Source organism: Notolabrus celidotus, chromosome 15 (genome assembly GCF_009762535.1).
Source record: "Notolabrus celidotus isolate fNotCel1 chromosome 15, fNotCel1.pri, whole genome shotgun sequence".
Taxonomy (NCBI): domain Eukaryota; kingdom Metazoa; phylum Chordata; class Actinopteri; order Labriformes; family Labridae; genus Notolabrus; species Notolabrus celidotus.
Window position 1 is genome coordinate 13,460,014 of NC_048286.1, and position 12,170 is coordinate 13,472,183.

General features: G+C 41.9%; 1 protein-coding gene across 2 annotated transcripts in view; it reads left to right on the forward strand.

Annotated features, from left to right (window-relative positions):
- Positions 1-11,667, forward strand: part of rock1 (Rho-associated, coiled-coil containing protein kinase 1) — a 39,510-nt gene extending 27,843 nt beyond the window's left edge. Inside the window, exons 15-34 of one of the 2 annotated variants that reach the window (XM_034703828.1) lie at positions 292-383; positions 540-786; positions 1,282-1,388; positions 1,543-1,693; positions 2,902-3,062; positions 3,156-3,340; positions 3,835-3,904; positions 3,985-4,088; positions 4,172-4,337; positions 4,440-4,533; positions 4,619-4,707; positions 4,808-4,999; positions 5,104-5,269; positions 7,792-7,862; positions 7,998-8,086; positions 8,204-8,282; positions 8,388-8,649; positions 9,224-9,431; positions 9,646-9,715; positions 10,084-11,667. In XM_034703828.1, coding sequence (XP_034559719.1) covers positions 292-383; positions 540-786; positions 1,282-1,388; positions 1,543-1,693; positions 2,902-3,062; positions 3,156-3,340; positions 3,835-3,904; positions 3,985-4,088; positions 4,172-4,337; positions 4,440-4,533; positions 4,619-4,707; positions 4,808-4,999; positions 5,104-5,269; positions 7,792-7,862; positions 7,998-8,086; positions 8,204-8,282; positions 8,388-8,649; positions 9,224-9,431; positions 9,646-9,697 — 2,585 coding nt within the window. In that variant the 3' untranslated portion in view covers positions 9,698-9,715; positions 10,084-11,667. The remainder of the gene's footprint in view (positions 1-291; positions 384-539; positions 787-1,281; positions 1,389-1,542; positions 1,694-2,901; positions 3,063-3,155; positions 3,341-3,834; positions 3,905-3,984; positions 4,089-4,171; positions 4,338-4,439; positions 4,534-4,618; positions 4,708-4,807; positions 5,000-5,103; positions 5,270-7,791; positions 7,863-7,997; positions 8,087-8,203; positions 8,283-8,387; positions 8,650-9,223; positions 9,432-9,645; positions 9,716-10,083) is intronic. The other variant, XM_034703829.1, reaches the window with a different exon arrangement.
- Positions 11,668-12,170: the final 503 nt, after the last annotated feature.

Consider the following 12,170-nt stretch of genomic DNA (forward strand, 5'->3'; position numbering starts at 1 on the left):
ATTATAGTGTTGATTTTGACGTGTCCAGATTTTGTTATCTGTTGTCTTCTCAGTTGCTGATCAGTTAAAGATGTGATGACATGTTAATGCTCTGTCAGTCCCCCAATATTAAAATAGCTTGTAAACCTCAAACACGGCATTACACCATAATAACAGCACTTGAGCTTCCACCCTGAGCATGATGTCAGAGGAAAATGACCACTAAATGACTTTTGTGAATTGGATTTTGTTTATAGTTGAAATAAGGCCTTGAATGAAATTCCCTCTAATTTCCCACCTTTACTTTCCTAGTTTCCACTTTAAAGGAGCAGCTTGAAGACATGAAGAAGATCAGCCAGAACTCTCAGGCTTCGAATGACAAGATCGTCCAGCTGCAGAATCAGGTATACAGTAGTCACACTTAACCCCCCCCCCCCCCCCCCCCCCCCCCCCCCACACACACACACACACACACACACACACACACACACACACGTTCAGCCAGGACGACCTGGAAGGGCAAAGCATTGACATTTTCCTCTCTTGTTTTCAATCAACAGCTGGAAGAGGCCAACGACCTCCTGCGGGCAGAGTCGGACACCGCTGCCAGGCTGCGCAAGAGCCACACGGAGATGGGCAAGACAGTGAGCCAGCTGGAGAGCTTGAACCGTGATCTGCAGGAGAGAAGCCGTGGAGGAGATGCGGAGAAGTCCCAGCTGGAGAAGGAGCTTCTGGTCATGCAGAGCACCTTGGACTCGGAGAGGAGGAACTACAGCCAGGGCTCGGAGGAGATCAGGGAGCTGCAAGGTGACAAATGAATGCACAATGATGAAGACGACTACAAATGCAAATCCCACGCTAAAATCCTGATCTGCTTGATTTGAAGTTCACAGTGAAGACTTTTAAATCTAATCTGAATCTATCTTCACTTGATTAAAATAACTCTTTAAGGCTAGTAATCTCTCTCTCATTTAGATATATGAGCTCAGTCATTAGACAGCTGCAGAAATTAAAAGCCATCTCACATGTTGGAGTACTGACGACGCCCACAGCGGTTAAATTAGTCTATGATTTACAATATGCTTTTATTAGACACAAGCTTACGAAAGTCTGAGAATTAGTGGGAAGTCGAGAAGAGGATGGGGGGGATGGAGGCGTTCATTTTCTGACAGTGCATTCTGAGAGGTTATGACATTCAAAACTATCTGATTAGCTACAATGAAAGAGGTTTCCAATGAAAAAACATCCTCCTGTCACGTCAGAGCATGATTGTGATTTTTTGCCTTTATCTTTTCTTCCCAGCGAGGATGGCTGGGCTGCAGGAGGACAACAAAAACTTGAAGCACAGCCTCTCCAAAGTGGAGGCAGAACGCAAACAGGCCCAGGAGAGGAGCAACAACCTGGAAAAGGTATAAATAATATGGAATGATGTCATGATAGGGTTTAAAGGTATACAGAAGTGCTTCCACCCTGTAGAATTAGAGGGAGTTGCAGTTATTCCGTGTATTTCTAATTGGATGATAGAGGCCTCATGTTATTCTCCTTATCATTCCTTTCACGCAGGAAAAGAACAACCTGGAGATCGACCTGAACTACAAGCTGAAGACCTTGCAGCAGCGTCTGGAGCAGGAGCAGACCGAGCACAGGGTGACGCGGGCACAACTCACTGACAAATATGAGTCCATTGAAGAAGCCAAATCAGCTGCCATGACTGGTATGCCTGTCCTGTGTCAGAGCATGTCACTATCCGCTGTTTTTCACTCTAATTCTCCCAAATCCCACTTAAACTCCCCTCTCTCCTGATTTTAATTTGCCTTCCCACTTTTATTTTCTAAACCTTCTCTCTGACCCTGTCTTCCTGTTTCATCGTCCCTGTCTACCATCTGATCAGACTCACCTTCAGGGGATGTTTGGCTGAGAGGAATTCGAGGCGTGTAAGCCAGTCAGCATGTCAGAACATCCCCTCATGCATATTAAAGCTGGACTTTAGAAGTACCTTTAGTTTTTCAATAAATTAAAGGTTTGTCAGGTCGACTCTTACATTTCACCTGCCACATACAGGACTACACTCCAGGCTTTTTTTGTACCCACTTTCAACCCAACAAAGATATAATAATAAAACCATTACCTGATCTTCATTCTAATCCCAAAACACAGATTTTTACCAGGTTTTAAACTGTGTTTTCATCAATAATTTAAGCCCCCGTGCATCTGTATGTTGTTTCCAGCTCAACGAAAACACTCCGACGTTTATCGATGCTCACAAATTAGTGGATGTGCAGTTTCTGCTCCTCAATTCCTGCTATGCCCTTAGTTATTGAAAACATTATCACTAAAGTATCATCATTCCTTTCTTCCTCTGAATGATACAAAATGTTCATGCTTTTATTTTCTCATTTAGATTATCGTAATGCATTTCTTCCGGGTGTCAGTCAGAGCTCCCTCCACCAACTCCAGCTGCTGCTCATATTTTAACCGGCACCAATGAATCCCAACACATGACTTCTGTCCTTGCCAGCCTATTGCTTTGATTTCAAGCATCTATTGATTACTTTTAAGTTCCCAAAGCTCAGTGAATGTATCTCTGCTGGTTGTACTGAGATCCCAGCTTGTAACCAAAGGTGACAGGGCCTCTGCACGACTATGGAAGTCTCTGCTAACAACGATAAGACATCTTTAGCCTCCTTTTTTAATCTTCTTTAAAAACCATGTTTTATTGGACAGCTTGTCTAAATGCTTAAATCTTCTTCTTCTTCCTTCTGTCTTTAAATCTTCTGGAAGGGAACTTTTTGGACAGATGGATATTTCATGGTTACAAAATAGCAAGCGCACTGAAATCAACATGTTTGTTGGATTGTTGGTATTCAGTTACTTGGCAGCAGAACAAACGGTTTCATGTGATATCTTGCTGTCCCTCACCAGCTGTTACGCAGAAGATGTCTGAGGAGAATGGAGCGAGGATGCGAGCAGAGAGCCGAATCGTGGAGGTTGAGAAGCAATGCTCCATGTTGGAGTTTGACCTCAAGCAGTCTGTGCAAAAGATGGAGCAGCTGATGAAGCAGAAAGAACGGCTGGAAGATGAGGTGAGTAATCCTTCTCTCTTTCTTACTCGGGCTTCTTTTAACACTTGGATATATCAAATAAACCTGTTTTTTCTTTCTGTCTCCCTTCTCCAGGTAAAGAATCTGAGGATACAGCTAGAACAGGAGTCAAGCAAGCGCGTGCAGTCTCAGAACGACCTGAAGGGCCGCACACAGGAGGTGGACCGTCTTCGGGTTTCAGAGAAGCAGCTCAAACAGGAGATCAATACAGCGCTGGAGAGTAAACGCTCGCTGGAGTTCCAGCTGGCTCAGCTGACCAAGTGAGTGGGCATCCTCCACTGGAGTGGACTTGTTTTTCATTTTTGACACTTGTTACAGGCTTCACTCGAAGAAGAACATTTTAACGTATTTAGGCGATTGTGTCACTTAATTTCTCTCTCATACTGACTGCCAGTAGTTTGAGCCAGGAGCTTTAATTTCCTGCTACTCCTGCCCGGGCCAGTAATGCTCTTTGGAAGTCAAGGCGTAAATTGGCCCACAATTGCCTGTGATTTTCAAATTAGTACTATTATTGCAGCTTAGACGGTGACTGTGCCAAAGCTGTTCTGCGATGGTGTTTACATCAGAGGATCAGGGTTTACTGTGTCCAGCTCCATGCACTCTGCTGCTAATCCTCTGGCTAGTGCTATAGCCAGTGCTGCTGGATGGGCCGCTGGTTACATTTTCAAGGCAGAGTCTGAGTCAAGAGTGTTGTTTGGAAAGTGCTCAAGTGTGTGCAATTAGTCCTTTATGAATTTGTTTTGTGTGTTCACAGACAATACAGAGGCAACGAGGGACAGATGAGGGAACTTCAGGACCAGCTTGAGGCCGAACAGTATTTTTCTGTAAGTATACAGGAAGTCTCAAAATTGTCTTCTTAAATTAGTGTGGAACTGTGGACTAAATGTCTGTGTTTCTCCTTCAGACACTTTATAAAACTCAGGTCAAGGAGCTAAAAGAGGAGATTGAAGAAAGGAACAGGCAGATACAAGAGGCTCATAAAAAGATGCAGGATTTCAGCAGTGAAAGGTAAGAGACATCCAAATCATAGTTTTGTTATAGCATGATCTGGGGCTCCATGGCGTATCTAACATGTTTTTACCTGGACGTAGGGACTCCCTGTCTGCCCAGCTGGATCTGACAGTGACCAAGGCGGAGTCGGAACAGCTTGCCCGGGCACTTCAGGAGGAGCAGTACTTTGAGCTCAGCCAGGAGAACAAGAAGGCAGTGATGAGACATAAGCAGGAGATCAATGACAAGGAGGCAACAATCTCACGGGTGAGTAGTACCTGGATTGTCTCTGTGATACCATGTGGTTACTGTCCACCTCAGTGCACAGCACATTCAGCTTTATTTACCTTCTAATGTATGTGTCTGCAGCTCGAGGAGTCGAATAAAACTCTGACCAAAGATGTAGAGAACCTCAGCAAAGAGAAGGCTGAGTTAAGCGAGAAGATTCAAACTCAGGATGAAGGTACTGCCCATGCCGTGACTTTTCTTTGTCTTAGCTGTGCTCTAGTCACGTATTTGTCTAAGCATTGTTATTTTTCCCTCAACAGAGTATACAACTCAGAAGGAGGAGATTTCAAATGCAATCAAGGCCAACTATGAGAAGGTCCTCAACACAGAGCGCACACTGAAGACTCAGGTGAGGATGCATCTTATTCAGCCAAAAGGTTTCCTCAAACTTCTTCTAAAGCGAGTGGAAAATGGTCGCTGACACTTCCTTCATCACTTTAATTTATCAGGCGGTGAACAAGCTGGCAGAGATCATGAACCGCAAGGACATGAAGCTGGACCAGAAGAAGAAGGGCAGCACAGCCGACTTGCGGAAGAAGGAGAAAGAAAACCGCAAGCTTCAGCTAGAACTTAACCAGGAGAAGGAGAAGTTTAACCACATGGCCATCAAGTATCAGAAAGAGCTGAGTGAGATGCAGGGGGTGAGTAATGGGCTCTCGGTATGCTAGAGCGTGTTTGATTTAAAAATATATATATATATATCTGTTTCTAATAAAAAAAAATCTCTTTGATTTTCTACCAACAGCAACTTGTAGAGGAATGCACATATCGTAATGAGCTGCAGATGCAGCTTGACAGCAAGGAGAGCGACATCGAGCAGCTGCGGGAGAAACTGAGCGACCTGCAACTGCGCATGGATAACTCCAGTGTCACCAGCCTGCAGACTGATGAGACAGACAGCAACATTGCAGGTAGGGTCAACTGGACACTACTGCTGCTCCTTCTAACATGTATTACAAACTCCAGGCCCAAATGTACGAGTCCTGAAAAAAGTCTGTAAATGAAACGGTCTATAAAGGCATAAATGTAAACAATGCATTAGAGGACTGGTTTTAGATATATTCAAACTGGAGTTAACCTACAAGTTTTTCATCAACACTGTTCATTTCTTGAGGATGCTTTTAAACATCCTATTCAGATAGAAGTAGGTAAGATATTTTGGGTTAATTATGCACCTGAATTAGCCAATCATTGAAATACCCTACTGTTCCAAACTCCTCCTTGTTTCCTTGTAGTCGTGTTTTTTATTCAAAGGTCATTTTTAGGATATTTTTTTTCTAATGTTGACCTGCAAGGTTGTCTTTTCCCCTAAAGGCGATCTTTAGATGATCACTGTATTTGTAACCATCTGCTACATATTACCCATGAATGATGTTTTGTGGTATGCTGGGTGGATCAGGCTATGCTGGTTTTCGGTTTTTGATAGCGGAAGTAAACAATGGCAAAGCTGTTAGCAAAACTGCTTTGGTAGCATCCACTTACAATTTTTGAAAAAGTTGTGAAGTAATGTATATATATGTATATGTATGGAATTGAATACATTTCATATAAAATAACGGTTACCTGTGAGATTGCCTCTGTAACAAAAGGAAGTGACAAAATTCACCTAACTCCACTGTGAATGTAACGCACCGTTAACGTTAGCATTGGTTACTACTTTGGTCTGCACTAAAACGCATTAGGTGGCGGTAATGCACCTAAAAACTGAAAAAAGATATAGAAGATTATTAGCGCTGTGCATTGTGAGGAACGGTAAGCGAGAGGGACTGGTCAGTTGCATACAGAGGATTTATTCCGAATCAGTAAAACATCCGGGTACTTTTTGGAATACTGCGAGTTTCACTTTTGTTTACATACTACATCCTACGTTTTGGCTAAAACAGTACGTACTGTTTTGGGAATCAGCCGAGATTTCTAAAACCAACTTTTGTTTCTAGAACTGATTTTAAATGTTAATGTTTGTATCACCTTATGTAAAATGTTCCATTCATCTCTTTGACCAAAAGTTCTAATTCATTTAGGGGGGTTTTGCTTCCTATGCTTACCTGGGATTTAAAAAAGAAATCTATTGTGTGCACTAAAATCAGTCTACCAAAAACAATCTTACTGTTTTTACCAAATGTTCAGTTTAAGCTCGTAGGTTGAAAAAAGTAACCATCCAGTGTGAGAAACATTGCTAATTAGAGACACAGGAGCAAGTGTTCACTGAGGAGACTGTTCAACAGGTGCCTAGGAATTCAGCTTTGGTGTATTCCAAAGGAGAAAGAGCATCTATAGGACAAATCTGCATTATTATTGTAGGTGTGTTTTCATGTACTGGTTGATATCTGTGGTTAAATCAGTCTCTCTTTATCCCCCTCATGTCCAGCCGGCTCTCCTCTCCTTCTTATCTTTGTAACTTCTATTCCTTTCCCTCTGTGAGTAACTGAGTGGACGAGCCCCTCTTGCCTGGCCTGTGCTGCAGCTGCTGTGTGTTTTGTGTCTCTTTTGCCTCTGAGTTTCTTTAAGTATTCTTTTGCGAGGTGAGAAAGCCATCTCTGTTTGGGGGAGGGGGAACACTTTTGAAAGAAGCCTGATGGAATGAAGAGAACATCTTATTCCCCAAATGTGCACACATTCTGAACAACACAGTTTTAGGAGACTAACTAAGAAGGCTGTCGGTGAATTTGCATAATGTCACACAAGTTCAGCTCTAACGGTAAAGTAACCACATCAGATGGTACCAGACTACACCCTGTTTGAGGTTTACTGCCTCACTCTCAGCAACTTTCAAAACGTGTGACACTGACGCAGCTGTTACTTGTCATATACAGCACTGTGTGTTTTTTAACACGTAACACTCTTATTGTTTTGGGTTTTTTTCAGCATGTTCACCCAGAAGCACTGCTTGTTTGGACACAGAGACCTCCCTCACAAAGCCACACGTAGTAGACCAGCCCCTCGTAGATCACTGCTCCCGTTTAACTTGTGTTGTTTCAGCCGCATGCACTTGAAGTTATTTTGACAGCATATGATGTTAAATCTGCAGATGCACATGGTTGTTTCTATGAAAAGAGTGAGAGACAGAGATAACCAAGAGGAAATAAATACTAACTTCTGCTTTAAGGAGCTTGTAGCATAATTTGAACTGATAAACCATCTTTTAACATGCTGTCAGAAGTATTTAACCATGGCTCATGTTTTCCTCCTGCATGAGGAGTGTGTAGACGCAGCATGGGATCTCTAAACTCAGCTCTTCTCACCAACTCCAGTGCAGCTCCCTTAACGCCGGCAGAACTCCTTAAAGGGTTTCCCTGGTGTTTTGAAACCTTAATGACCTTTGTCACTTAATGTATGATTTCGTTTCTCCCCAGTTAAGTTTGGATTTAAACACTGCATGGCCTGTGCGCTTCCTTCACTGCATAGGTTTGTAATTCTTTTTTCTTCCTTATAGAATCCAGACTGGAGGGCTGGCTGTCTATTCCTAACCGTGCTAACATCAAGCGCTACGGATGGAAGAAGCAGGTATGCTGTGTTTATTTGGCACTTCCTCTTTGTGCCCCGCATTGTTTCAAAGTCTGCTTCAGTTTGTTAAGAATGCTGCCAACCCCTCGGGGGCAGTATCTGTCTTCCTCTCATTGTCCTCTTAAATATGTGCAGTATGTGGTGGTGAGCAGTAAGAAGATTCTGTTCTACAATGACGAGCAGGATAAGGAGCAGTCCAACCCCTCAATGGTACTAGATATCGAGTAAGTATTCTTTTTTCTGTCTTGTGTGTGGCTGAAAAATGTACGAACCAGAAGAGATTTGTTAAAGGTCATGGTGTTATATAAATATCAGATTTAATTTGGTGCCTTCTTCAACAGTAAATTGTTCCATGTGAGACCAGTAACACAAGGAGACGTGTACCGAGCTGAGACAGAGGAGATTCCAAGGATATTCCAGGTTGGAGGCCTTTTCCTGTCTCGCAGAGTTCCTTACATTTCATATTCAGCCCCGAGATTCTTTTCTCCTTTTCTGACTTGGCCCTCTTTCTCTGTCTGTCTTCAGATTCTTTATGCCAATGAGGGAGAGTGCAGGAAGGAGGCGGACATGGAGACAGTCCCTCAGGGCGACAAGACCAACTGTCTCCCACACAAAGGCCACGAGTTCATCCCCACGCTCTATCACTTCCCTTCCAACTGCGAGGCCTGTGCCAAGCCCCTGTGGCACGTCTTCAAGCCACCTCCGGCCCTGGAGTGTCGCCGCTGCCACGTGAAGTGCCACAAGGACCACCTTGACAAAAAGGAGGATGTTATTGCCCCTTGCAAAGGTGACGGCCTGTCCTAGATCGTCTAAGATCTGACCAATACATGAACATGTTATAGTTTCAGACCATTTTTTTTTAAAGACCGTTTTCAGTATATTGATTGCAGTCATACAGAACATACAGCCGAACCTTTGAGTAACTTCACCTCCACTTTACGTTTGTTTGTCAATAAGTTGAGTGAAAGGAATTACATTTTGAAGGGTAATCACTAACTTTTGTGAAAAGTGATGGATTGATTTAAGCTAAGTTGACAGAGATGGACCAGTTTCAGTCCCTACATGTACTTTTCTCTGTTTGTCTCTGTCTGCTATGATACATAACTAAATAGGTTTTTTAGGTTGCTGTTATAAAATCAAAGTTCCTAAAATGCACTAGCACTGGCTCCTTAAGTGTCATAATGTCTGTTTTTCTTGTCGTTTATTGCCGTAAACTGACTGTCTTTGGGTTTGAGATTGTTGGTTGGGTAAAACAAGCATATCTTATGGTTTCAGGGTTACTCTTGACTTGCAGTATTGTTTTTGGGTCATGTTTGCAATAATCTATTCTTGACCTGTACAACATGTACTGTTCTCTACAGTGAACTACGACATAACCTCTGCCCGCGACATGCTCCTGCTGGCCCTGACCCAAGACGAGCAGAAGAAATGGATCGGTCATCTCGGAAAGAAGATTCCTAAGACCCCACCAACCACATTTTCAAGAGCCTCACCTCGTTCTATGTCCACTCGCTCTGGACCAAACCAGTCCTTCCGCAAGAACCCTAAAAGCAATACAGGAAAGCTGAGGTAACTTGACAATCTGTGACTTAACACACCTATTTATTTAGATGTTTGTTTTTGTAACCAAGACAATTGCATGAAATCCAATAAGGCACTGTGATGTTGTTTAAGGCAGTAAGCAAGGGTGTGCAGCAGTCACCAGTCTTATTTTATCCCGCGTGCTGGGCTGAGCTGTGGTCAAGTCAGTGGCGTGACCTGCTGTTTGTCTCCTGTGTTGTAGCAGAGCGCAGTCCAGCCTCCAAGCAGCAGACACAACATCCAGCACTTGTTGACAGGAACTTCTTCAGAAAGTGCTGATTATGATTTTTATTAAGACTTTTCTCTACAGCTTTAAACTTGTCTATTTATTAATAGTGTTTTTGGGTGTTTCTAACACGAGACACTTCCTGGTTGTTTGATTGTTTGACTCTTGGGCTCTTTCCAGTTGACACGTGGGATTTTTCTTATTGGCACTAATGTGTTGTTGGGCTCAGTGACTAACTCATTGATTTACTCTCATTAGATCGTCCACCTGAAGAATTTTTACATCATCTGTCAAACACAATATAAAGTGGTGTCTGTGAATCAGCTTGTTTGTTGACTTAGATCGGGTTACTAACGTAGGTAGTGATATTTTGCCTTTCTGTTACTGGACACCTGTCTCTGCTCTTTCTTTCAGCTAACCATCTGAACCGTTTGGATTTTTTTTGGACTCTTTACTTTCCCTCCTTACCCACCCCTTGAAAATGGATACCTGTATTTTGTCTAAAATGCATAAAAAAGAAAAAAGTATAGAAACCCAGCGCTGGATTTCTGCAACGCATGTCACACACAAGGCATCGTGGAAATTAAGAGGCCTGATCCCCACAAACCCTTCTGCAGCCTTTTCCTCCTCAAGAAAATCTCCATCATCCAACTCATCAAACTTGCAGCGCTCCATTTCTACCAGAAGATGGCTCCCTCGCCTTGAGCTACAGTCGGACAGTGGCGCTATAAAGAGGGACTCGTGTCATGGATACATCCTGTTTCATATTATTACATGACGGTTATGATGGCAAAGGTAAAAAGGGGGTTTTGCTGGGACACCTTCAAGTATGTGTTCAGCTAAAGGTACTGTCATACAGGGATTGCAGATCTGCAGTGAGTGGTTGTGTCTCAGGGGTGGAAAACTAATATCTGTTTTGTCATTTCTTTCCCCATGTGACAGATACTCAAGCTAAATGCATGCGTACTTCTGTTTCCAGCTAAAAAAAAAAATAAGACTGATGCCTTCATCTAATATCTTTGGCCTTTTTGCCTTTCTTCTTATCACTCTACAAGTCACTTATCAGGTTTGGGACAGAGTATTGGGACATAAGTATTAGATGTTTTGAGTATTGAGTGAGGAGCATGCAAGATCATCATATAAATCTATGCATTATTTTTATTATTATAATTATTTTTATTGCTCCAAGCCATAAGGAAAATTCCATATTATTGGCATATAGGAGTCCTAAAACTTAATTGATTTTTTTTCTGTTTATTTGGTACATTGTCTCTGTAATATTTTTTTTCTTGTATTGTTTATTTTTTTGTAATGTATTGCCTTACATTGATTCATAGATAAATGGTTCAAAAGGAAAACATTAAGTTAACAAATGTAAAACTGCACTGTTTGAATTGTAAATTATTTGTAGAAGACTAAACAGGTGTAGCATTTGGCCCACCTAGTGCCTTAACGTTTGGATATTGATTTTACTGCCATATCTGTTTGCTCTTTTTCCTCCTCCAAAACAAGACAAATCTTAACTCTTCCATCATTTATTTTTTAAGAAATCGCCACACATTTGTGGTTTTATCTGAACTTTTTTTCCTCTGGTTTGAGTATATAAGATATATATATATATATTAGGTTACATCTTTATGGACACATGCAATAGAGTTAGTGTGTTAAAGCAAAGTCCCCACACTCGATTCATATCACGACAAGTTTCGGGATGGTGTACCAAAAGGAGCCTACCTGTGTCATTGATTGTCCAAGGTAACAACTACAAGTTTGTTTCTCTAACACGGTAATGTCCCGTTAATGCAAACCCCCAACAGTGTATATAATGAGAGACATAAGGATTCTGGAATACCTCCGCAATCTTTGTATTTGTAACTTTTTGTTCAGTTAAAAAAAGCACTGGAACTATGATCTACTCTTGTCTTGGATAATTTGCATGGTTAATTGCATTGGAGTCCGCACTGATGGATATGTCAATAAACATATCTTTATCATTCATTGTACGCTAGTTTTCACTTCAGGTTCAATCATTGGGTTCACAATTGTATACCAGGCGTTACATGGGTCAATCCCAAAACTGGATTATCAACCAGGCTTTAGGGCAATAGCCCCAGCCACCTCGAATTACCTCATGGCTTACTGTAGCCCACCTTGTTTGGAAATACATAGCACAGAGGGAAAACATTAGCTTACTTATGAACAGCCCTGTTTTATTTTCTAATCGTAAAGACCTGTCAGAAAAGCTTCTGTTCCAAAATCTGAAATCTTGCTTTGTGTTGTTTAGAATTCCCTTTAGGTGCTGAAATGAAGGATATCTGAAATTAATCAACTTACTTAGCAGTTGATGTTGGACCAGGTAGTATTTTAGTGTACACATACTGGAAATAGCACACAGAATGTTAGGAAATAACGAGCCAAATATACAGTGGCCCTGAAGGACAAAACAAATTTACAAAAGATGAAGCACTTTTACAAAGTTGGAGACAAATTTACATTTGTAC